At 35.5% G+C, this 27,235-nt stretch overlaps 1 protein-coding gene across 2 annotated transcripts in view; it reads left to right on the plus strand.

Moving 5' to 3' along the window:
• The window catches only part of LRP1B (LDL receptor related protein 1B), a 623,792-nt gene that overhangs the window by 457,078 nt on the left and 139,479 nt on the right, over nt 1-27,235 (plus strand). For both annotated transcript variants that reach the window (XM_038143324.1, XM_038143323.1), the window contains 11 exons: nt 1,392-1,566; nt 1,867-1,961; nt 5,527-5,676; nt 14,405-14,545; nt 15,288-15,413; nt 16,562-16,693; nt 20,228-20,362; nt 21,172-21,301; nt 23,665-23,791; nt 23,946-24,097; nt 24,373-24,497. In XM_038143324.1, coding sequence (XP_037999252.1) covers nt 1,392-1,566; nt 1,867-1,961; nt 5,527-5,676; nt 14,405-14,545; nt 15,288-15,413; nt 16,562-16,693; nt 20,228-20,362; nt 21,172-21,301; nt 23,665-23,791; nt 23,946-24,097; nt 24,373-24,497 — 1,488 coding nt within the window. The remainder of the gene's footprint in view (nt 1-1,391; nt 1,567-1,866; nt 1,962-5,526; nt 5,677-14,404; nt 14,546-15,287; nt 15,414-16,561; nt 16,694-20,227; nt 20,363-21,171; nt 21,302-23,664; nt 23,792-23,945; nt 24,098-24,372; nt 24,498-27,235) is intronic.

Raw genomic sequence — 27,235 nt, forward strand, 5'->3', positions numbered from 1 at the left:
AAAGCATTGTTAAGACTATTTATTATGTGTAAACGATCTTATTTGCTTACAGCTGCATTTTTATGCTTCTTATAAGAACATAAGAAGCTTTGTAAGCACGTCCTGCTGGGGTTCTCGTTGGGTGAAGTCTTATTCCAGTGTCACAAAGATGCCAAGTCATACCTTAATCTTTTTAAGAGTATAAAATTATTTTCTATCCTCCAAAAAAACCACAAGAACAAAAAAAAAAACCCAGAAGGGCAGGGGAGCAATTTAAAATGAGTCAAGGACTGTGTGTTTGGTGTCCTTCACTGCATTTTGTGATGCTGGCAAATTTCCTAATGCCCAATCACTGCTCAGCCTTATGGACGTACAAAGCAGTCCTGAGCCCTTCCATGTCAGTTTGTCAAGGGCAATAATCCTGTCAGGGCAAATTACCATGTTGAGTTGACAGGAGATGTGTATAAATGATGAACTATAATGAATCACTGAGTCACCCTTGGCCTGTTCCCTTCTCCACAAAGATGCCAACCGCTGTTAACTCAGGGCAGAGGGGTGTGTTGGTACCTAGAGATGGAGCAGGGACTTTAAACCCAGTATTTCAGGCAGATTTTAACACAGATTGACATTTATTTAAGCACCTTGCTAAGAAAGACCATCAAGTTACCAAATCAGTCTTATATTTCTGTTTTGCTGCCTCAGGTAATAATGGTGCTGTGATCCTCAGCCCCCCACAGCTGCTCCTTCATGGGGAAGAGAATCATAAGGGTAAAAGTGAGAAAAGTCTTGTGTATCTTATAAAAAAACAACGTAAGATGAGAAGTAGAAGCTATGAACAGCAAGAAAGCAAAATAAAGAATTCATTCCCTGCTTCCCATTGGCTGACAGATGTTTTGCCGTATTGAAGAAGGCAGGGCAGTAACTTGAAGTCTTCAAAGCCTTCAAAAGTAAAACCAGTGCACTTCTCCAGTGACACAAGTACTTATGAGCTTCAGAACTATGCTCTGGACCAGTGGTTTTAATCCAGATCCTCTGCACTGAGCCTTGGTGCAGCTGAAGAAGGAAGGAAGCTTTTAAATTTCAGCATAACATTGGTTTAGAATGCCACTGAGCAAAAAACGCTTTCTGAAGTAGAAAAATACAATGCAGGAGTTCAGCATCTCTGATTAATTTTTTGGGACAATAGGTTTCATGCTGTGAATATTCAGTGTGATTTTCATGTTCTTATTGTTAGTGTATCAGGCCTAGGAAGAAACATAAAGATTATTAATTCTTGGCAACTAGTTAATAAATCCATCTGAATAGAGTATTGCACAATGTTGTTAATAAACTGTAGAATTTTTTTTTTTTAATCCCTAACACTGACAATATTCCAGAAAGAAAATCGAACAAACTGCTTTCCCTTTTTGCAGATATTCAGAGTATCAGAGGTCTTGCAGTGGACTGGATATCCCGTAATTTATATTGGATTAGCTCAGAATTTGATGAAACCCAAATTAACGTGGCACATTTGGATGGTTCCTTGAAAACCTCAATCATCCATGGAATCGACAAACCCCAGTGTCTTGCAGTTCACCCAGTAAAAGGGTAAGGCATCCCTGGTTGTGATAAATAAACTGCAGTAAAGCTCATCAGAAGGTGGCTCTTCATTTATAGTTTAAGTTTGGCCATTCTTTCAAACTTAAAAGCGCAAATTGTAAAGATTTTACTGAAAATATATTGACTGAATACTTCCCTTAGAAAGCTGCTGATTAAATCATGTAACTATTATTTAATTTATTAGTTGTGCACTTTGTCTCCTAAACTGATGAATGTTTTCACTACTGACTCATTGGAAACACTGTGTGCACAAAGCAATATTGTGAATATGTGAATTCTCCTCCTCAGGAAGCTGTACTGGACGGATGGCAACACAATCAACATGGCAAACATGGATGGCAGCAACAGCAAAATACTCTTTCAGAATCAAAAAGATCCTGTTGGTAAATACCTTTATTCCCTGTTTCTTCTTTAACTGAGAATGATTTATTATGGACATTATCTTGAACTCCTATTTAAATGTACAGGGATGTTTTTCATCTACAGTGATAAGAACAGGCATAAAGATAAAAAAAACCACGTGTTCCTGTTGTGTTTCACAATTTAAGATGTTTTTAGCCCATTCTAACTGAAATCCACTGTAGATTTAGTGGAGTATTATTGCCTTCTAGGACTACAGTAGACTGAAGGAGAGCCCATCTGTATTTATCAATTTTTGTATCATGGTAACAAAAATGTGGAGGTCAAGGTTTTAATAAGTCATGGATATATGTGAGAGGATGCTTTGACTGCAAATGTGGATCCTTTCTCAGCAGCATCTCGGCTGCATAATCAAAAGATAAACAGGCCCTTAACTTTTCACACAGAGAAAAAAGCCACAGTTGAAGCATGCATTTCATATTATGATTTAGACTCAGTTTTGCTATTTGGGGATTCACATAGTTGATGATAAATTATGGCACTTAAAAAAAAAAAAACAAAACAAAAAACAAAAACTCTTTCCATGTGTATTTTTTGGTTTTGTTCAAGTTTTTTTTGGTAGATAATTTCATTTTTTAGGGAGTTAAAGTGGTTATGTCAATTGTTGCTGCCTTATTAGTGGCCCACCAATAAAGTGATTTTAAAACATTTATACTTTTACAACTGAATGCATTAAGCAAGCAAAAATGAAAGTGATTTAAAGAATTCAATAAATTTGACATAAGAGCAACATGACACGCATTTTACAGCCTAAATTCAATGAATTTTGTAGAAATTACTTGATAACTGTTTTACTGTTGATGAGATTATCTGTCTGTCTACTTGAAGAGACAATTACCTTTTTATCTGGAGAGAATGGAGTGGCAAACCCACTGATTTTAAGGTGAAGAAAAAGCACTTTTAATAACATTATGACAATATTAAGGACAGTTGTGGGCAATACTTTGCACTGAATATTTTGTGATCAGAGGTCACAAGGTCCTAAATTGCAATGCTTAGGATTTCCAGTATCAAACTCTGAATTACAATATAGGCAAAACGCCAGCTTCAATGGTGTAAATGATTTTTTACCATTAGCATAAGACAGTCCCATGCTAAGAACAACAAAACCCTTCTATAGATTTTGGAAGTAGCAGTCTTAAACCCTTCATTTAATATCTCATTTGTGCACTGAGAAAACTGCCTTTTTCCTTAAGTGAAGCTCTAGTTCACGCAGGGCTAATTTTGAGTGTTTGGGGAGTTCTCGTGTAGATTGCTGAAAAAGACAAATATGTGGTTTATTAGAGTTGGATATCCTGGTAATTGATGGGCTGTTTAGTTTTCTTGATGGAAAATATCAGAACTTCAAAAATGAGGGAGTTTTCTAATCTGTGACCTGAATTAAGCTGATGGCTAATTGAGCTCCATCAAAACAAGGAGACAATTTTTCAATTACAGTATTTTCAATTATTACCAAGAGTATTTTTAGTTCGGAAATTTTGGGAACTGATGCTCTGAGGATGACAGATGGTATAACTTATTTTTATCTTAACTAGTACGAACTAGTTATGGTTTGCTAGTCCATTCTGCAATTCTAAAAGTCTCCAGTAACACGCATATTTGTTGATAAAAGGACTGGTCATTGGAGTGCCAACAATCTATATGTTTAGGAATTCAGAATTCATCCTTAATTTTATACTTTGTTGGACAAATCATTTGCTTATTTGAATTCTCTGAGACCAATGTTGTCCAATCATGTTCACCTGAGCAGGTCATGAGGTTTAAGCCAGTCACCTACACTTGAATTCATCATGAATATCTGTGATACTTATGGCAAATAAACCACTCGTTTTCATTAGTAAAGCGGACAATTCCTGAAAAAAATCTATTCAAGCATGCTCTGCCTACATTAGAAATAATGTGTTTTTGCAAAGGTTGGTAATAGGTGGAGAGTATTTGGGGGAGAATAATGTGCTAGACTTGTGTAGAAGGAGACAGGAATGTTCTTCGTGTCAGTAGCTGCTGTGTAGGTGGAATGTCTGTGTGAAGAAGCACCAGCTGGATATCTGAAGTATAAAACCAGACAGGACAGGACTGTAATTGCTGCTCAGCTGGTACTGGCAGTGCCTCTCAAACAGATCCCATCCAGGGGCGATCTCTGGGCAGCTGCTCATGGGCAGGAGCTGTGGCAGATCCCAAAAGCTGCCATTCTCAGAGCAGAGGAACCTCCCCTGTGGTGTATTCCCTGTGAACCCACGCTGATATTCCCAGGGCAGTTCCCTGTGCCGGGAATTCCCTGTGCTGTGCCTGCCTCCAGGATCCCTGGTGCTCTGTGCTCGAAGGGAAGCCGGTTGTGCAAACATGAGGATGTGACGCTGCGAGACAAGTCCCTCCTGAAGGCACTGCTCCAGATCCTCTCCCCAGCATGTGATGTTGCCTCCTGGGTGAAATACTTGCAGAGAGGGGGAAGAAAATGCCAGTCCCTGCAAAGGGACTGGAAAGGTGTTTTTTGGAAGCTCAGAAAGCAGGCACCTTTTGGCCTGCCGTGTCAAATGTGCATGAGGTAGTGACACGATGGCCGCTGTAAGGGCTGCAGCTCATGGCACTGCTCTCTCCTGTCAGGGTTTCCAAAACAGCTTTCCCCAGGATGGAAAAGACTACAGTACAATATCCAGAGCTTGACCCACGCAGTGAAATACACTATTTTTTGGCAACTTGCTGCTGGATACTTAGCATGAGTTCTGGGAAAGCTGGAGCACCGAAGCAAATTGCTATGGCGGGTATTGTTACCATGCCAAGAATATTTCACTGTGGAAAATCTCCTGCTACCACTTGAACATTTTTAAAGGATTACAGAAGTCTGAAATGCATTATCCCTAGTTCTTCACTCTTACTTTTAGAAAACTCTATATTTTATTCATTTAGTAGCTTATTTTGCAAGTATCTTTATGTTGACAGTTCTCTTGCTTCAAGCTCCAAAGAACTGATTATGGGGTCAGTTCACTATGAATCAAAATGAAAAGTAATACTATAAATTTATCAGGAGTTTGGATTAGATTTTGGTATTTCATCATCCTAAGCAGGGAGAGAACAGACTTTTTATAGTTCTGAATCACAAAAAGTACCTTGTTTACCATGTCTCTGTGTATTCATATTTTAAAATATAAATGATGGCTTCTGGTTTGCATTTACAACTTGTTAATGACCTCGCTTAGGACCTCAGCTTATTCATTGCCAGATAATGCTTTTTCATCAGTCAGTCACTGGTTTTGGTGACTGCTGAAAGAAATAAAAGGAACTAATCTTTCTAGAAGCCTGTTTTTTTTTTCCGTTGGAAATGACCAAGTTCAGTTTTCTCAATTTTTTTTTTTTAAGTGTGAGTAGAGTGACTAGATAACATAATTGTGTGTGTGTATAATTATATTATATTATAATATATATATTGTATATATAATATTTCTTATATGCACTTTCATAATGAAAACAGTTTAACAAGAAATGTTTATCATCCATTAAAGCCACAGTTAAAGTTGTATGCATTAATTACAGGTTTATCAATAGATTATGGGGAGAACAAGCTTTACTGGATCAGTTCAGGAAATGGCACCATAAGTAGATGCAATTTGGATGGTGGTAATCTTGAAATAATTGAATCAATGAAAGAAGACTTAACAAAAGCCACAGCTTTAACCATCATGGGTAAGTCCAACGATAATATATTTTTAAATTATTCAAAGCTAATTAATAATGAAATACGAGAAGCTTAGGGAAGTTATTGTTGGTTTTATGTAAATAATACATACAGTGCATTCACACGTCAGACTGTGTTGTCCGTGAAAAGTTCTTTATGTGCAATTGAACAGTTTGCAATTTCTATTACAAGGATATTTCTAAATAGAGACTTGCATATATGCAATGAAGGATATGGAATGAATGTAACAAATGTAACAATATGGAATGAAGGTAAGAAATTGATGTCTTATATTTACTATAGTCACATGTTGAGAATTTTGAAAGGGGAAGGAGCTGTTGCATGTTTATTACACGGAATTATCCATGACATGTTTCCTCTGCTCAATTCCTCCTACTTAGTTCAGAATATTCCTAGTTTATTGGATTGACTGGGACTTTGGGAAGACTTCTTTGGGTTATGAATTGGTGATTGAAGATTTGGATTTTCAGATGTCTGCTCATATTCCATGTATTAAATTGATTGAAAGAAAAACATTCTGTTTGCTACACTTTGTAATTAAGAAATGTTTAATGTTCAAAAGCATCTATCAGAAAAATCAAAAGAAGAGTAGCATGAGGAAAAATTCCTAAAAAATCAGCTAATTGCTGATCACTGAATATTATAAAAGTGTTTCTTCATTGACTGTTTCTCATGTGCACCTTCAACTCTTGGTCCTTGTTGTAGCTGAGATAGAGTGTCGTAAGAAATTCCAGTCAGAATTTATGTTTATGCCTCTGCTTTTATAGAGATGACTTTAGAGCTTTCCATATTTCCTACAAATTACTGACCTCTATTCTGGTTCACTTAAAAATCACTTATATTTAGCTTGGATATTCCAAAAAAAAAAAAAAAATCAGTTTTGTTGGGATGTTTGAGTTTTCAACTGCCAGTCTTTTTATGAAATATTTTTATATTTCTTATTTTTTTATATTTCTTATAATTTTATGTTTTTATTTTTAATAATTACTGTTATATGTTCTTGTTTTTAATATTTTATTTTATATTACTATGAAATAGTTTATTTGATTGAATAATTAAATAATAGTTATGCACATAATGTGGTGTGCTAGTGAAAATTAAATAAGATTTAATTATTTTTATGCATGTGGTGTAAGTTATGTCATATTTAAAGTGGTGATTACTAAATTAGATTTATTATACACCCATTTGGCTGGTACTGAACTCTAAATGCTGTCAGTATCTGTTGGAGGTGTCATGCATGTTTCATATGTGCATTCATAAAGACAAGCAGGTTTGGTGTCAGAAGGAAATCATGAATGTTAATTTGGACAAATTGTTGTTCCTTGATTGGATTGTGACTAGAAGTAGACTGAATAAATGACCCTTACTCTGGGGAGCTGTTGGAAGTCTTTACTGGGAGGTGTAAAGTGTGTTTTCTTTGTTCATACTGTCACTGAGCTGGTGCTGCCAGGTCTTCACCTGCCATTCACAGAAGGTACAACAGTGATGATCCCTCTGGGACAGGGAATAAGGAGTTCAGAGCTGCCATGTAAAGAAGAGTGCGTGAAAGTAGTTGAATTTTTACACAGCTGGAGGTGGAAGAATATCTGCTGTGTAGGTTTTATCACATGCACCTCTAATATTCATAGTTCGGGGTGCTTGGTTTTTATGGGTGATGACAATTCTCTCTCCTCAGAAATGGTGAACAAAACTTACAAAGAGTTTGGGGCTTTCTGTTTGCTTTGCTTTGGGTTTTTAGAGTCACAGTTGTGCTAAATTGCATCTTGGCGTTGCAGTGGGATTCCCCATAAATTCCCTTTGGGATTCTCCAGCATCTGCTGGAGAAAAAGTACAAGCACATCCAGTTTTATCAGCAGTATTGTATGTGCTGATTGAAAAAACATGAAAAGTTCCTGCATTGATTTCTCCTGTAAGTTTCCATATTGTGGAACACACTGTGGTAATAGAAATGCCCTTTATTTTCCTAAAGAGTTAGTGGATGTGCATCAGCTTCTTACCAGCAGGCTTTTGTGCATGTAAATTGGGTCAGAACAGAAAATCCAGTGCCATGTGAAGCAAGATAAGAGTTTATCTAATTGATAAATGGTCATAACTAATAATATATAAGTAAAGAAGAATGACTAATTTGTTCCAATGAAAGATTTAATGTTATAGTGTATGAAAATTTACTACTCCTGCTGACCTGCTTGTCTGCAAGTTTAATCAGAGGTTTAAGCAGGTGAATCACAGTAATTGCAATGTTTATGGCATCATTTTTGCTTCTATTCCTAAATTTTCTTGACTGCTTGTATCTAAAAACACAGTAAACACAATAAAGCATGAATGAAGTACTTCTCCTCTGTGAATATACTGAGCTATCTTGTTTTGTACCATTTGAACTCATAAGTGACTGAAGAGAGAGATGATGCCTGTGCCCAAACCCTTAGCTGTTTTGTAGAATTTAAGTTCTGTTCAGTGCTGGAGAGTTCTGTAATCTTCAGCTTTCTTTTGTATTTATTCTGTCTTTTGCATTTAGTGTCTTCCCAGCTAAAAGCAGTGTTTAGAACAGCTGACTTTGTTTGTTGGTCTATTTTACTATATGATCTTGTCATATTTGTTGGGTTATGTTTCCACTGAGCAGAAAAAGGAGATAGAGTTTGGTATTTTGAAACTCCCTTTGTACAGTTGTGTCACCAGGTCACAGAGTTGGTCACTTGTTGATCACCAGGACATTTACTGGACTGAGGAGCTGAAACAAGGACACAGTGGAGGGCACCTCAGTGGCTTAAGGGCATGGGTAATGTGGTCTGCCATGCACCCATTCCCTGCCAAGGCTAGGTGCTCTGAAGGAGGAAGGATCTTCAGAAAAATTGAATTTCTAATAAATATACTACACCAGTGATGTCTCCTCAAGCACCTCAGCTGTTGATTTTGAAAATGTCTTTAGCTGTTTAGGAAGCATCTTTCCAAGCCATCAATTTCCTTGTGAGAAAGCGTGACCTCAGAGACATCCAAAGAGAATCCCACAGCCTGTGTCAAGAGCTAATGCCTTCTATCCCATGTCTGGATAGGATTTTACACAGAAAACTCACAGATCTGACAGCTCCCAGTGGCTTTTGCTGTATCTTACCCTTCATGTTCCAGAAGATGTTTCAGAGCTATAAAAAAGGCGATGACTGGGAGAGGCTTGGCCCAACCAAGACTTTTTAAATTTGCTTTGGTAATCTCTGTGCTGTTCTAAGGGCTCGAATGTCTTGATCTTTGATTCTGTTAGTTTCCGTATTGGAAAAGAGAAGCAGTTAGGCCCTCCATGGTTGTGTTCTATGATATGAACTCAATAGACACTGCCAGTGAAGTCAGTAAAGTTTTTGGTTTGCTTTGTAGTACAATTTATGGCATCGTTCAGAGCTTCACCAGCAATGAGGATTCTCCTTTAGCATGATCCCTCAATCTCCACATTTTTTTTTATTGCTTCCATTTCCTCTATTTTATCCTTGCAGTTTAGCTGTTGGAAACCATGTGGAAGTTACCACTTCTGTTTCAGATGTTTGCTGTTGTTTAGTCCTTCCCGGGCTCTGATTAACATTTTCCTCCTATTGCATTCTTTAGTGGAAGCTTACACAAGGTAATGATAAGACATAAAAAATAATGTTAGCAAGCAAGTTGGTGCCAAAGTAACTGTCAGGTTTATCCTTCAGGGGAATGGAAACAATATATAATTCACATCTTTTTGTATTTTGGGTCTTTCATTTATTGCTTTTCTACTCAGCAGTGTCAGTCATCTTTCTTTTTCAATATGCTGAGCAATATTCCTAGTCTTTTGGTGCCTGCTTTTGCTAAATCTTTTTGAGCATGATATAGATGGGATGAAAATAATATTCCATTTGATATGTACAAAATGGCTATTTTTTCCATGCCTTTAACTACACCAAAAAAAAAAAAAAGTTTGCTGTTGCCATTCTGTATTTGAAAAAAGTTGCTGTAAATCTATGAACTCCTATAGGCTTTCTTAGTCTTACCACTTTTTCTTCAAATCCATATTCACTCTGTGAGATGTCAGTGTATGGAGTATCAGACATATTTAATTAATCTATCAGTCAAAACCAAAGGAATACTTTGTCTAGTACCTCCCACTGGTTATTGTCTTGCATTTGGTGATAGCAATTTTCTTCCGTTACTGTGTAAACTTGACATTTTGTTTTCTTCAAAGACCTCTGCTGATTTTTTAGTCATTTAGAAGTTTATCTGATTCACAGCACCCTGTGCCCTACATAATTTTCAACACCTGCTGTTGGCACAATTTATAAGTTGATATCAAATAGATCCTCTATTCTGATATTCAGCATGTTCCATGTGAAAGAATCTCTGAATGTCTTATACAGTACAGCAAAATTCTTTTCAACAAGAATAAAATGCTTTCTATATTTGTCTTAAAGTTTGAGTTTAATCTGCCATTCAATATCTGATTTTAGCCATTTCCCTGGTAGCCAGTGTTTTCAGTGGGATCAAAATGATAAAGATATTTTTGGAATTTTGCATGAAGTCTCATTTCCTGCCTTCCAAGTTACTTAGTGAAAATGATTCCTTGACTGTTATTGAAATTGGTTATGAATTTTCCTTTGACTCGAGAGCTGTATTTCTGGACTGAGGAGCAGAGTCATTATTTCACACCATCTGAGTTGCAGAGGAGTTCGCAGCAATATCTGACGTGTTTCCAAACTAGGATGTTGTTTTTTGAATGACAAATGACTCTGAATGAGAAACTAGAAAAGTATTGATTAGTTACTGTAAGTCTGTAGTTGAGAAGAAAAGGATGCTGAAGGCTTCTGTCAGCAGTTTTGGTGGAGGCATTTGGTTGGATTTTGAATCAGGTCCTCGCAGAAATACAATTTACACAAAACCACAACATTCAGCTCATGTCTCTGCAAAATAGGAATATAATGTAGATTGTATAATGAGCATATAATTTGTTGTGCATTTGGTCTATTTTTAGTATAAAACAGAGTAACTCCACGTAGTGAATGATTTTATGTGTAAGTGCTGTTTCTGTTGAAGTTCATATGAAAAAAAATCAATCAGCAATACACCAAAATCAAATATACATAATGGCTTTTCAATGGGCATGCAGATATTAGAAGAACATTTTTTGAACAAAAACTGTATATAAATATAGCCATCAAGTTGTACAATCAAGCTATCAAAACAGAAAGTAACAATTATAGTATTTCACTTCAGACAGAAAATGTGGGTTAATATTACCAAAATATATTCATGCTCCTGTTTACTTTCATCATTCATTAGATGATATGTTGGTTATTTGATTTTTGTTTCATCCTAAATGATGTTTCAAAACTAACACCAGAATGCTTTCCTAGCAGCTCAGATGGAGGGAGCTGTGACTTTGCTGGATCTGTTTGCAAAGTGAAAGGGGCTGCTCAGATCAGGGGACTTCAAACACATACACCTTAATTTCCCAAGTCATCAGTCTTCTAATTGCCATAACACCATTCATTACGTTAGCATTAATATATGAAATATATCTAGGCAATTTGCCCGGCTCTAAGTGCAGTACATAGTTGTCTTCCATAAATACTCAAACCACCATTAATGAAAACTAATGGCCCATCAAAATTTGCATTGGAGTGCTACTTGAAGTCTCCAAAGGACTGTCCACAAAGCTAGGGTAGCGATTTTTGGCATCTGAAGTTGCTGTTTCCCAATATGTTGCTCTGCTTAGTGCTAATTACCCAACAGAATGGATAAATACAACAATTTTAATATATATTATAACACCATTTCAGCAACAAGATTGTAATTAGTGATCGAGCAACATTCTTGTTAGCATAATCAAGCAAATAAATCACTTTAGTTTGATGTTTGAAGGTCTAAAACAGCATTTTTCTTCCCTCTTTTGTGAAAACAATTTGTCATTACGCTGAAGTGTTTCTTTTTTTTGTAAAATCATTACTATATTTTAAAATTAATATAGAAATAATTAGTTAATCCTGAATACTAGACATCATAGATGAATTGTCTACTGACAGAAGGTCAATAATGCAGAGAGAAATAGTCCAAAATTAACTTAAAATTATGGTCAAAAATAGACGTGTAATTGTTTTGTTTTGTTTTGTTTTTTCTTTATTTGAGGCTTCAGCGGTGTTTGTTGGTCACCTAGCAGTTTCTGAAGAACTGAAACATTTATTTCTTAGGTTTTAGGGCATAACTGGCAGTTTTTTGGTTGTCATAAGAGGTTTGACCTCAAGGTATCTGTACTTCGGAATTTGTGTGATGTTTTGTTCATGGAAAATTGGTTTGGGGTTTTGTTTAGGTTGGTGGGTTTTTTTGATTTTTTTTTAACCTTTTGGTTTGGTTTTTTTTTATTTTTAACTATTAACTAGGTCAGGATTTTTATGACCTTTCTCATTTAAATCCCCCTACTCTATCCTTGTCTCTTTCTAAAAATCATAGTGTACCATTCCGTGTAAGAGAAGAATAAACACTAGTTCAGTAAGATTTTGTAAGTTACACTTCTATTTAAAGGTTTATCCAGGTTTCACATTAACAAGAATGAAAGTGGAAGGTAAAATAATCATTTTGAAGAGTATTGTGATACTTCACCTGTGAATTGTTTTGATTTGTCCTTTATATTGGTCTGGGGGATGTAGGAGACTCCTCAACCTCTGCAGTCACAGTCGAGTGCCTTAGGATTAGTAATGAGTTTATGAAGTGTTATTTTCATCACCAGAGGAGAACAAATCCAGGATCTCATGTGTCTGACAACATTGATGGAAATTGGAAATTGTTTAGACACTCTTAACTGTGCATGGAAGCAGATGTGGGCTCGTTGAGTAGCTCAGAAAACAAAAGACGTGGAGCATTCAGCTGCTCTTGTAAAAATGGATTTGGCTCTGCAGTTATTACCAAAAGGGAGAAATTAAAATATTTTTGGTGTAGAGGTGTAGATAATCACTAGTAATTAAACTTCTTGATTAAGTACATGCCACGCGTTCATCTCTTGGTAAAACATTATTACAAGTTGGTTATTTGGAGTTTTTGCTTCTTTCCTTTTCCTAAGGAGACAGGCAGGTCAGCCAAGGACAGGTTTAGGAGGTTGTTGAAGCCATAGCCAAAGTTGAGGTTTTGCCCAAAATACTAAATAAATGACTAAAACAGTTTCATTACTTGAAATAAAGGATGAAAACACCAAGACCATATGTAATTTGCTTTCTTCCTGTACCCCAGTCTTACAAAACAACTCATTTTTTTTATAAATGGGTTTGGATATGTAAAAAAGTAAGTTCATGTTACTATGCAAAAAACACCATTCATTATTTAATTTGGTTAATTTATTTTAATTAATCAAAATTCTTTAATGGCCTTTTCTGATTTGTGGTCACAAAGAGGACGTGAGGAACAAAAACTCTTCCTCCCATACAAACATTTCATTGAAAAAGTTCACCTAACCTTTAGGACTGTGGGTCATTATCTAATAGGAAAAAAAAAAACTTCAATTCCCAGTATTTCATATATGGATTATAGCACACAGTCACCTTCCTATTTTTAGCTTTCATGTGCCTTTTTGTTATGATTGACATAATCAAAATTGAACACAGGCACTTCTTGTTGTAAGAATTTTCTGATAAAAGTGTCTTTAGATGCAAGCTGCTGTCATTATTCCATGATGATGTTTTGAATCAGTCAATTTTAGACTGACTAGTCAATGCATAAAATTATAGGTTTTCTTTAAATTTTATCCAAATGTTAGTAGAGAGCTCCATTTGTGTCTCCAAATCTTGATATTTAGAATATTTTTCATTCCACAGGTTCTGGTCTTATCATATTCTTGTGGAGAGTATATTTTGGATTTTTCCTGCATATTTTATTTTGTGCTGTAACTTTTTACAGTTACCACAGTGGAAATTATTTTTTAGATCTGCGCTTTCTATCAGAAATCCCTCAACTGTGTGGCTCTATACATTTGTTATTTAAATATTAAAACTGCAGGACAGGCAAAAATTCTTTTAACTGAAAAGAGAATTAACTAAAAGTAAAGTTAATGCATAATATTTGTTGGGAAGGCAGTGTTCCTGAAGTTTAAAGTTTTCGGTTCAAAATTTTACTTTTGGTTCCTCTACAGTAATTATCTTTTCTGTCTGAAATAAAGAGCCCTGAGCCCATCTCATCATTCATCTGTGTGGACTCCAGGAGTGAGGACTCATGACAGGGATAATCAGAGGATTGGCTGCAGTCTTCAGCCATTAGTTCACTGAAGCTTGAGCTTGAAATCAAAGCTGTTAAAATTGTAATTCTGAAACTTTGGGATGCAGTGCTTGCTTTTCAATTTTTTTCAGGATTTCTTAGTAACTGATTGTAACTTTTTTTTTAATAAAAGACTTAGTTTAATATTTCAAGCAATTTTGTTTACTTGTGAAAATGAATTTCTTCCCCAGGGTAACACTAGAATTTCCACATATAGATGAAAAATGAGGCATTTTTCTATGCAGGTAGCCTTAAATCAGCAGTTGCCTCAGCAAAAGTAAAACTGGTGAAAACTGCTTTCATGTCTGCAGAATCTTAATAACACAATTTCTTGAGATAGTCTCCATAACATCTTTAGGCAATTTCCCTTAAAACTGATCTCAGAATTTACCTCAAAAGCTTTTTCCCACCTTAAGTCTCAACCACACACAGTTTGATAGTGATCCTCCTAATTTCTGAAACTAAATTTTACAGACAAAAAGCTTTGGTGGGCAGACCAGAACTTGGCTCAGATTGGCACCTGTAATAAAAAAGATGGAAGAAACCCAACTGTCCTGAGAAACAAAACTGCAGGTGTGGTTCATATGAAAGTGTATGATAAGGCAGCACAGCAAGGTAAGTCACATTTGAAGGATGTTGAACCAATTTTTAAAGTGCACAATAACTTTTCTCATGAGGTTCTCCCAGTGTGAAGAAAATAATAACTTGTAATAAATTAATTCCTTGAGTATCTTAGCAAATTTAAATTTTTCTTCATGAAGCTTCAAATTTATGAGATGTGTTTAGTTTTCTGTGTACAATGTCTATTATAAATCTTATTAAAATATATTTTCTATTACTTAAATATTGTAATAATCAGGCAGGTAGGAGCATGGGTTTGTGATGTCACTTTGGAGTATGTCTTAAATATACTAAAAATGGCTTGTTCATGACAAGATGACAAGGCTAATATAATATTTGGTGAATGAATAGGATATAACCAATGATTTGTTCATGGTCTATATTAAGGTACACTAATGTCAGTGAGATTTCATCATTAACTCAACACAGAATGTTCAGGTTTTTCATATGCTTTTACTTTTAAATAGGCAGATTTTTTCAGAAAACAGAATTATTTATGTTCTGGGGGAAATGTGGGGTTGAAATTCTGCATGAATATCCAGAAGTGAATGCATGAGTGAAGCATGGAAAGGTATATGAATTGATGAATTTTTTTTTTGCATATCTCAGTTTTTCACATAGGTTATCTGAACAAAAATCAGAAATAATAGTAATATGTTGGTAACAACACCTTTTTAGCCAGGGTTGCATTGCTCAAGTTTTGGTTTCTCTTGTCTCTTCTCCTATCATGTCATAGGCAGCAATTCCTGTCAGTTAAACAATGGGGGATGCTCCCAGCTTTGTTTGCCAACATCAGAAAGCACCAGAACTTGTGTGTGCACAGTAGGCTACAACCTCCAAAAGAACCGCATGGCCTGCAAAGGTAAAATGGCTTTCAGCATTTATTTTTACCAACTTAAGTTCCAGGGGAACATTGCAATGAGTAAATAAACTTAATTCAGTCATTTTCAGTTAAATAACTATACTCAATATGCTTGACTGAAGCAGTAACAGAGAAATGTCTCTTGTGGTTAAGACAGAATTAAATTTAGCTTTTCATTAAATTATTGGAATAAATAAATTTCTGTGGTAACTCTGATTATTTTTTTTATGTAGACAGAAAAGCAGATCATATGAACAGTCATTCATAAATATTTGTTCAAGGTCATATAACTTATCTTGAAATTACAGGCTACGAGTGTCTGAATGGTTGGGTATCTCATCCTATTGTATTTCTCTTCATATAAAAGAAAACAAATTTTTTTCCTTAAATCTTTTTCTTTTTTTAAGTTGGCAGAAGTCAGAACATAGCTCACAGCCAAATTCTTACTCTTTGCCTGAATAATGCAAAACAACTTTATGGTCAAGGTGTATTATCATTTTATAAATTCAATATTATTTATGATATTAATTAAGACTAAGTAATTCCTGAGAATTACTATGTAAGAAGACGTCTACACATTAGAATTTATTCCTACTTAACAGAAATAGGTGCATTTGGTATTTGATTAATCTAACAGAAAAGTAGGCATTTAAAATGCATCACTAAAACTACATAATTCTCTCTCTCTGGAAAGGAAATGTGCATAACTGAAGTGAGATGAAACCTGTAATTCAGAAGACAATTTACTTTCCTGTTTTCCACAAGTTCTTTGAAATTATCTCTTGCTGAATTTGTTCAGAAAGCTCAGATGTGCACTGAATATACTCCTAAATTTCTCATAATTCAAACCAACTTTTTTCTTGAATTTTGATTTTAATTTCTGCCGAAATTGAATGAATTGACTTAATGATCTGATTATAAGGTGGTGTTTGACATGGACAGTGTTTCCCTTCCTTTGATAGGACCACATTTAATTAGAAATGCACTGTAATGACTCATGGAGATCTTTTCAAAGAGCTGGAGTTGTCACTTTGAAAAACTGTGGAGCACTTGTGGAGAATCATGTCTAATGTATGTTAGCTCCTCTAATCTTGGTTATTTGGAAAGTTTCCACTTTGCTCTCATTGGCTGCTTTATCTTTCCCTTAGGTATTGAATCATTTCTCATGTACTCTGTTCATGAGGGAATTAGAGGAATTCCTCTTGATCCAAATGATAAAATGGATGCTTTAATGCCTATATCTGGGGCTTCATTTGCTGTGGGCATAGACTTCCATGCAGGTAAATAGAATGTATAATTCATTGTATGTATGGTTAAAATCATAAATTCTTCTCATAAATTAAATAACCCCTTTGTTTTCAAATCTTCTAAGAAATTACAGGTGTGTATAAAGGAATTGGAAACGCATCATGTTACAGAGTTAAGCTCTACCTTTAATATTTACAGTAAGTAGGAAATACTGTGCCCATGCCAATTGTTCTGGCAGCAGCAGCTCCTCTCTTTTGGCAGAGTCATCACTGAGAACTTGAGTAGGAAACTGGTGGTTTTAGAGAAAGTGTAAAGGCTTGTTCCTGCTATGACACTGTTTCCATGGAATTTTCTTAGTCCTAAGACAAAAATTTTCTGTTGTACCTAGCAGGTGGCTTTGACAGCTGAGTGGGATGGTTTTCTCCCTGTCCAGCCCAGCTCAGCCACATTCCTGCAGGGCACTAGCCAAGTCTGGATCTGTCCCTTCCTTCTAGAAGGAGGTCTGGCAGCCTGAAGGAGCATTTCCACCTGGAGTACACTACATTCCTTTCCACTCTACATACAAAAATAGTTTTTTAATTTACACAGCTTCACAAACTTCCTATGAAATTAGCAGGTTTCAATTTTGCATGCATGTGAAAAAAGGTGGGAAAAAATTAAAGATCAGATTCTAAAAGTGGTTGGATGGTGGTGGTGTTTGGATATCTTCAAACATGTTAACAAGTTTTGATTAGTTTTTGGAAAATAAATAATCTGTGACCAAGTAGTGACCTGAAAAATATCCTGTGTCTGTATTTTTAACCCATCAGCCTTCCTTCCTGACTCATTTTGTTGCCCATGGAGTTTCCAAACGGGCAGTCTAGAAATAAAATCTTAAGTTACCTATGTTATTTAAATCCAGACACTACCTTCTTGCAACATAAAATTATTTTGCCATACTCCATTGTTTTTTATTTTGACATAGATTCTGCCTGGGAACTCAGCATTGAGATCCTAATTTTTTTCTTAATTATATGTTAATATTTGCCTTGGTATTGAAATCAGACCTGTTTCTGTTGGCTCTGTTGGACTACTTCATCACACAGATATCACTAAACTTTTTTTATCAGGTTGGAAGTTAAATTCATTAGATCTTCACTTTTTTTGACGTGCTTCCTAACTGATGCTCTTGCATCTCTGCCTAGCAAAATTTCAAGTTCTCTTAACATTTCACAGCACCCTCATAGTTGTATGCTTTGCTTTCAAATCGGTGGCCGCTGATGTTCAGAGCTTTTCTCACATCATGGGTGAGTTAAAGTCTCCAGAGGCATAAAAATCACCTAAAGCTCAGTGCCTTTGAGCACAAAGCTGAGATGGGAAAGACTCTGTTACAGAGATTTAATCTATTCCTGGAAAGACACAGGAGAGAGAAGTGATGAGCACACATGATCATGACAGAGACTACTAAGACAATGCAGTTAGGTTTTCTAGGGTTTTAATTTTTTTTTTTCAATTTAAACTATGCAAACTTTACAAACTTATTGCATCTAACACAGAAGACAAAAATTTGACCTTTTCAATTTAAAATAACAATATTGTATTGATTTTTATTGGCTTTATTAGCTATTTTGCATCTCATGTTTTTGGTTTGGGATTTATTTTTTTTTTTACAATAGTCGTATGATATGTTAGCTCCTACTCTACACATGTTTATGTGGACTTAACTAATAAATATGAAATTAATATTTTGGAAGAATGAGATTTTTTGACTTTTTGGAAAAAATGAAATTTGAGGCTGGGTGAAATTAAGTGAGGTTCTCCCACTTGGCTTGATGAAGTCACAGCGCAGGGAACATGATTAAAATTGGCAGTGACAAATGCATTGCAAAGATAAATGTAAATGGTGTGCAGCAGTGAAATCACAGGGGGATAGTGTGTTATAAAAATGTTACAGCTTTAAACTGCATTTCAGCCTCAAAAACATTTGTTTTTCTCATTTTGGTACCTTACATTGAATTGTATAAATTCATTTCTAAAACCTACATATATCAAATATGACTCAGAAAGCAAGTGGAGGTAGTTTCAGACTTCATATTGTTTTTTTGTTTTCCATTTAGTGAGTGGTGCTTTCATTTCACTCTTAATTGAGAAAGATTCCCAAATTTTGCTGTTATCTCAGTAATTTAGGTATGCAAAGTGGATAAAATATGTTCACATATGCTAGTAGAATAGCATATCATAATTAAAAGTCTAATGACAATGTTTTTGCGGAGATGAACAAGCTAGAAGGTGCACACACCTTTTTTCTCCCTGCATTTTGATATTTCTAACTAAATTCTAATTAGCAAATAACCAGCAAAATGCATGAATCTCATATTTGTTTTGACTACTTGAAGTCAGAATTATCATTTGTTGACTTGGAGGCGGGGTAAGAGCATACCAATATTGTTTGGTCACAAATAACCATTTTATAAATATATCTGTCAATCTACACAAATATTCACACACAAATATGCACATCTGCATATATATGGATACATATGTAAATATGTAGATGTAAATATTTATATTTATTTATATATGTAACATTTCTATGCTGTATCTAGAAATATATATTCTATAAATACACTCACACTATTATGGAATTAAAAGCAGATTTACAAAGTAGGAGAAAAATAATGAAGGAACAAATATTATTTAATATCTCTTTGCAAAACATCTCACTCAGGATGTCATCAGCTCATTACTTTACAAGCAGAATGTTGTTTGCAGCTTATTTACAGAACCCTGTCAGTGAAAATAGAGACAATTCTGCTTGAGGGATGTTCTCACTTCATTTGCCCCATCTCTTTTTTGAGGTTATTATGTGCCACAGGGGGGGAGTTTGTGTCTGTGCTTGGGCCACTTCAAATTCTCCGTCTGGCTGTTGAGTTTAAATGGTCAAGTTGTCCCCTTTTTCCACTTTATGGATAATCACTGCAGCAGAAGGGCTGGAAAGACAGCTGAGATGTCTTAAAACACCAAACAAAAAGACTGTTAGTGGAAGCTTGTCAGGGCATTTAAAATAAAAACTGACTTGTGGATGGAATATATTTTTTTTATTCTTTTGTCAGCATATCACTCTCAAATGTCACTTTTTATTTCCCTAGTTAATTTTTTTCCTTACGCTGTTAAAATTCAATGTGTCTGATTACTGAAGGAAAAGTCTGTATAAGCAGTTTTACACTGTAGCTTTTCAGACTCCTGAATATTTTGGAATGGTGACAAACAAAATGGTATGGTTTTGAAGCATTTATTCCATTAGGGAAAAGGTAAAGACAGCATATTTATTGTGATTTTTAACAGAGGTAGTAGATTCCTGTCATAGCCCTATTGTGTTACGTGTGCTGTTCTAAACAACCTAGAATTCTGACAGAATTATGTTAAACAAAATTCAACAAAAGGCAAACAAATGAGGAATTAAAGCTGAAAATTTTGGTTCTTAATACATGTTAAAGATATAAGTGGTAATATTTACAGTTGCTAATGCAGCTACTAGGACTGAAGAAAGTGAATTAATCTGAGAATCACTGGCATGTGTTTTATAGGAAATGATACAATCTACTGGACAGACATGGGTTTCAACAAGATCAGCAGAGCTAAGCGAGACCAAACCTGGAAAGAAGACATTGTCACAAACGGTCTGGGGCGAGTTGAAGGCATTGCAGTGGACTGGATAGCAGGTAGGTCTGAGCCTGCTGCAGGATGTGTCTGCATGGGGAATAAATCACACAGGATTCCATTTTCTTCATGGTGGAAAAAGGCCTCTTCTTTATTCACAAAACTCCTTTTCTGTACAGTTTTACAGACCTTGTGTGGGACTCCAATTGCTTAGTTGTTTTCTTGCCAAGTACTTTTCTTGCTAAGTAACAAGTTGTTATTCTGTATTGATTGGTCACTCAAACTCTCTTCCATATGTGCATGGAAGCTGTTTGTGAAAGGTAGCTTTCATTTTTCTATCTAAGGGTGCAAAAACAGTCTATACAGGTGCAAGCTGGTTTTTTACCCAGGAATAGATTGTTATACTAATGAATTGCTCACAACAGGATTGCTTTCACATGGGAACTTACAAAATGCTAGCTTTCATGAGGCCAGCCACTGATTCCAGGAGAGCAGGCTTGATTTTATGAAGCCTTTCTCTATGAGTTTTCTACCTTACTGCAACACATGTCATAATTTCTGAGAGTAGAGGCTTGCCTCTTCAGCCCAAGGTTAAAAAACTTTGATTCCTTTCAGCTCTAATTTTTAGTATTGTAAATGTCTGGAAGTTATATATATATATATATATATATATATATATATATAAGATGGTACTTCCAAGATGAACAGTTTCAGTACTGGTTTATGCTTTAAAAAGGCTGGCTAGGACTATAAATTACATATATAATGCCTATGCAAATGAAAATATAGCAGTTAGTTTCTGGTTCTGACTTAAGTAGAAGTTTTCAAGTAGCCTTTCCTTCAAGCAGTGACTTCAGGGTATTTTTTCCAGGTAACATATACTGGACAGACCATGGCTTCAACCTGATCGAGGTGGCGCGGCTGAACGGCTCGTTCCGCTACGTGGTGATCTCCCAGGGGCTGGACCAGCCACGCTCTATCGCGGTACACCCAGAGAAAGGGTAACATGTTATTCCTAACGTACACAGAGCTTTTGCCTTGTATTCATAACATTCTGTAAGCTCTCTGCAAAATGGTTTTGGTTTTCTAAGGAAACGGTTTCACCGGAAGGTTAGGTGTTGCTCGGAAGCATGCTTTGGTCTGAAGTGCCCAGCAAATCCAAGGGACCCATGCCAGCTGATGAAGGACTTCATGATGAAATCCCAGAGCAGTGTAATCCTTGGTGGTTATAAACTCCAGGATCATGTAACACCCCAGTGCAACAACCAGGGAGAGTGGCCGGGGTAGCTGAAAGTCATATGAGATGAAATTTGTGGATTTGAGAGTACGAGTTGGCAAAAGTGACATCTGCATTCACCCAGCTGATTTTTGAGGGCAGGGATTACCCTGTGGCATTGACAGATATAGGGAATGTACCAACCCCTTCCACCTCCAGAACTCCTTGTGGAATCCCCATCCCTGAAGTTGTTCCAGGCCAGGCTGGACGGGGCTCTGAGTAACCTGGCCTAGTGGAAGGTGTCCCTGCCCATGGCATGGGTTGTTTAGGATACTTAAGGAGAATCAGAGGACCACAGACTACTGTTTTACATGTCTGGTAGAACAGTGTATCTTCTACAAAGGAAGGAAATACTTGTTTGTTTTATATTATTGTGATAACTTGAGATGTCTCCACACAGTTCCTCCAGGAGAAGCACCACAGCTTTTTGCTAAGGAAATACAGGGCTGCCTTCTGTGCAAAGATGAAAGCCTTTTTGCCCTTTGCATTATTGTTAAATCTCTTCCCCCTTTTGAGGTAAAACTTTTCAAAGGTGTTCTTCCCTCCCCTTGCCCTGAATTCACATTCTGCATTTGTCTGGAAGCTGGAGTTGACAGCTGTAAGAATAGAGAAGAAAATAGCAGTTATTAGAGCTCGTTGAAGCTGCCACTTATGCCATGATGGGAAGCAGGCAGCATTCAGCTGGTTGGTGACATTATTTACTGTCACTGAGGAAAAAGTGAGGAATGTGTAGCCCTACAAAAGGGTGTCTTTGTCCCTCATCAGGTGTATTTATTCACATAATATTTTTTGGCAGCTGTTTATGATTTTCTTTGGAGAACTTTAGATTCACTTAATGGGTTAGTTTAAGCAGTGCTTGAATATATTGAATGTGTGCTTTCCTGTGGTCAACATTTAGTTCATATCCTCTGTTTAGAAAGTCTCAAATAACTCTCTGACCAGACACCTGAAAGCAATTTCAGTTCTGTTTAGAGGTGCTGTTAATGATCTGGTTAATGTTGCATTAATCTTATGTAGTGATTGCTAAAATTCAGCTGATTAATACAGCCTATTTTGGCATTCCTCAACATATTTTTAATTTAACTCATGTTGCTGTTCTGTCTGTGTGAGTTTTTTTCATTAGTATTAATGGTATTGTTTGTTATATCAAGAACTATGAGAACAGATTCATTTTTCCTGGAGCCAGAAAGCTCTACAATGAGAGCCAAAGTGGGTTGCTTCAGAAGCTGAACTTGATGAGTAAATTGTAGGATTCATATTTTTTTCACCCTTATCACATTATTATCCCTCATTATTTCACATATCTGTTGTCATCTAGTCAAATACAGCTGCTTAACTGCAGATTGCTGTAATGATGTCACCAGACACGGGGGAGAACAGTTTAGTAGTGCCCAGAAGATTTTGTAGTCTTTAAGTTACTGTTCATAAAGGAAGTGCTCTGTGTAGATTTTTGGCTTCATTTTGCTATACCCGAAGCAACAGATGAAGAAGTTTATCAACATAGAAGTTTGACAAAGCATCTTGTCCCTAATTAATGATGCAACTGTGGCAGTGAGTATACAGGAACATGAGATTAGATAAGTAAGACTGAGATTGTTCCCATGGAGCATTTGGCAGAATTTGAAAAATATTTTCTTCTCAAAAAGGTCCCATTTCTCTACCATTTCCCACAGTGTTTCTTATTACTCCACATCTAAAATATTTTAAAATTTGACATCCTTTGTATTATCCCGACATTTGTTAGTGATTAGATGTAAGAACTTCTGTTCCAGAATTTATTATTTTTATTTTTTTAACTTTTTTTTTTTTTTTTTAATTTTCAAGTACAAAGATGAATTCTTTAAGGAATAGAATTGCATATGAGCTAGTGGAATAAAGTTTTAAGAGTTTCTTCATATATAAAATTTGAAGACAATAGCTTAACAAAGTGTCCAGTAAACAAGTACTATGATAGAGTTAACTTCTTAAGACTATTTAAAGACACGAGTGCCATATGGTTTGTTTTTTTCTTTTTTTTTTTTGTATCCATTTAATGGGAATTGTGCATTTTGTTTGCAATTTTAATTGGTGATTTCTACAACATTCTAGGTATTTATTTTGGACAGAGTGGGGACAGAGCCCTTGCATAGGCAGAGCACACTTGGATGGCTCTGAGAAGGTTGTCCTTGTGAGCCTGGGGATTGCATGGCCTAACGGGATTTCCATCGATTACGAGGTTGGTTCCTCTGTCTTCCAGCATACCCTAAAACGTGCAGTATTTGTTATGTTTCATTAAAGCCAGCTGGTGTTCCACCTTGATGTAATCTTAATTACTCTCAATTAAATACTTGGACAAGCCTGTTGACGTTTCCTTTGAAATTAATCTTTAGGAAAATAAATTGTATTGGTGTGATGCTCGTACCGACAAGATAGAAAGAATTGACCTTGAGAGTGGAGGGAGTCGGGAGATTGTGCTGTCAGGGAGCAATGTGGATATGTTTTCAGTTGCTGTGTTCGGAGCTTACATCTACTGGTCTGACAGGTAATTTATTTTTCATAAGTATTTTAAATCTCAAAACGTTGTTTCGGTGCCAGGTGCCTCACCTTTGTAGGATCAGCCCTTCCTTAGCAAGGTCGCAGGCGGGATTGCGGAATCCCGCGCAGTTTCCAAGGAGAGGGAGTTCTGAAAGATGAAAAGTGCCTCAGTGCCGTAGATGAGAACTTCCTGTTAAGTGGACTCTCCACTGCTCTTCAGTCATTTGTTCGGTGTGAATTAGTTGAGGATTGTTGATGAGACATCTTCAACTTTTTTGGCAGAGCACATGCAAATGGCTCTATTAGAAGAGGCCACAAGAATGAGGCCACGGATGCTGTGACCATGAGGACTGGCCTTGGAATAAACCTGAAGGAAGTGAAAGTCTTTAATAGAGCACGAGAGAAAGGTTGGCTGTTCTTAAGGATGCTATTGATTGTTTTAATATCACCTGCTACTTTTTCTGTGTATTGAAGCATACCAAAAATTAAGTAATCAATGATTTTATCAACACTTTTTACTCTTGAAGTATTTTTTTTAACTAAAATTAATGCAGTAAAGAAGACATATAGTACCAATCCTACTAAAATTCTTCAGAGTGTCTCAAAAATAAAACCTGAAACCAAAACACTTCCTGTCATTCCAGGTTTGATGGTTTTTGTTTTGTTTTTCTTAAAAGACAGTCTTAGGATTGGAAGACCTTGACCTGTGCTTTACAGTGCAGTAATTTCAGGAGCTTCAGATTTGTATTTGAAAGCAAACCAGATTTTTTTCTTATTAAAAATTCCCATCTTCTGTGTTTCAATATTTATTTGCTGACATTACTTGGGTTTGAGTCTCCTTTTTTTTGGGTTTTTTTTGTTGTTGTTTTTTTTTTTGTTTTGTTCCTTCTGTGGAAAGAGACCTTGTAAATAATCACATTTCCTTTATATTCAATTAGTTTAGCAAACTCAAGAGACAAAAGTTATTATAGACTCTCTGTGATTTATGGTACTGATGGTTAAACTTTCTTTTCCACTACCTGACTAAGAATAATCTTGCTGTTTTACTTTTTTTTTTACTTCTAAAATTCTGGCTTTGACAAGACCTTGAAAAACTTGTTTTACTGAGAAAAATTTGTTAAAGGTCTGCCAAAAATTATGATGATTTCCTTAGGAAAAAACTGCTACCAGGTAATTCAGACACAATTTTCTAGAAATATGCTCCAAAGAGAGGAAAAAATAACGTCAACACCGTTATATATAAAGTTTTTACTACAAACATATTTATAGTGTTAGTAGCCCTCAAAATTTGTTTTAATTGCAGCATTATATATCCAAAGATTCTGTGTCTTCTGCTTAAGTCTCTCTAAATAACTGCATTAAATATGACATGCTAAATAAATCTACATTTTGAAAGGAAACATACTTACGAATTAATAAAACACTTTAAATATTTTTGTGAAAAAATAATTTGCAAACATATATGCATAATAATTTTACTATGGATTTCTGCATGCAATTTCAGAGCATGATATTTTGTGGATAAAAATAAATCCACACTAAAATCAGTTTCTTTTAACTAGGCTAGAAATTGTTAATGTCTGCTGGCTTGGAAGGGCTTTATATTATAGAATTAGGAAAATAGAACAGTGGGATAAAGTGGCATAAAAATGCTTCTTTATGTGTAATTTTTATTGATGGATTTATAGACTTGATCACATAAGGAACAGGAGAAATGGTTACTGAGGCTAAAAATCTACTGATGTTAGTTTGAAAAACATAGCGGAATGATTTCTTAATACATTTTTCAAATTTTACTAGGGTACAAATGGTTAATGTCATTGGGAGGGGATGTCAGTGAGCCACAAGGACAAAAGGGAAAAAACAGGTGAAAAATATTTTTTGAATGTTTTTCTATCTCACACTATATTACATAAATATATATATTTTTTTAATTTTTTTTTAGTTTATTGAACTAGTAGTTAAGTGTCTAAAAAAACCCAATGAAATGATATAGTTTCCTGACTTTTATTATTAAAACAACCCCCCAAACAAAAAAAAAAAAAACAAACAAACAAAAAAACAACCAGAAAAACACCAAAAAAAAACCAACACCCCAATGAGCTGTGCTGATTGTGATGGTTGCTTTTTTTTTCAAACAATTATTTTACCCTTTCTGATGAATCCGTCCTGCAGTGGGACTTGCAAAGATTCCCATCCTTCAGTGCATTTTTACAGGTGTGCAAGGACATGCCCTGACTGCTCTGTCTTCACAACTGGCCATTTTTAAAGATGTTTACAGCTGGTGAACCATGGAAGCATTGAAATTTTCCAAGAGATTTTAGAAGCATGAGAATCTATTTCAAGTATTTTCTTTTTTTTTTTTCCTTCTCAACCTCTCATCCTTCCAAACAGATATTAACTTTTCTAGCCTAATAAATCTTTTAAAGCATCTTTTAAGCAAATGGAATGTAAAAACATCTATACCTGAATCTCCACATGTTTTACATAACTCCAGAGGACTAGCTCATGGAATTTTTCCTAGGAGAACAAAATTAAATATTTCTTCTTTAAAGAACAAGGTACCTGTCATTTGCCATGATTTTTTCTTAAAAGGATTTTCAGCTTGAAATGTATCAGTTAAAGAATTCAATCAACAGTACTTTCAGACACTACATCTTCCCAACAATTACAGTTTTGTACCTCAAAACATTCTATTAAAATGTTTTATTCGTCTTCATTATGTGGAAGACTTTCAGAAATGGGAAAATTACTATTCTAAAAAAGCTGAGTTGTTAGGTGGAAAGGGCTGTCAGAAACAGAAACTGAATTATCTCAACTAGCTATAATAGTAATTCATAGATAGTCCAAAATAAAAAAGACAAATAGCTCCCAATTATTGATGATTACAGTTATTTTAAATATAACTTGTAACAATTGTAGTTACTAATTTGACAGTGATTCCTTAATGGTGTGCACTTGTCAGGGAGTAGGCTTTTGAAGTCAGGTTTTGAATTAAATTAGAACAAAATGCTGGGAAATGTCTTCATTAAAAACAAGGAACTGGATTCACACAGTTTTTTACCAGTCAATACATGCATATTTAACTTTTTAGAAAATACCTTAAAGCAGTACTGTATTCTGATTGCAGCTAAATTTGACTTTT

The sequence above is a fragment of the Motacilla alba genome, chromosome 7, assembly GCF_015832195.1.
Source record: "Motacilla alba alba isolate MOTALB_02 chromosome 7, Motacilla_alba_V1.0_pri, whole genome shotgun sequence".
Lineage (NCBI taxonomy): Eukaryota > Metazoa > Chordata > Aves > Passeriformes > Motacillidae > Motacilla > Motacilla alba.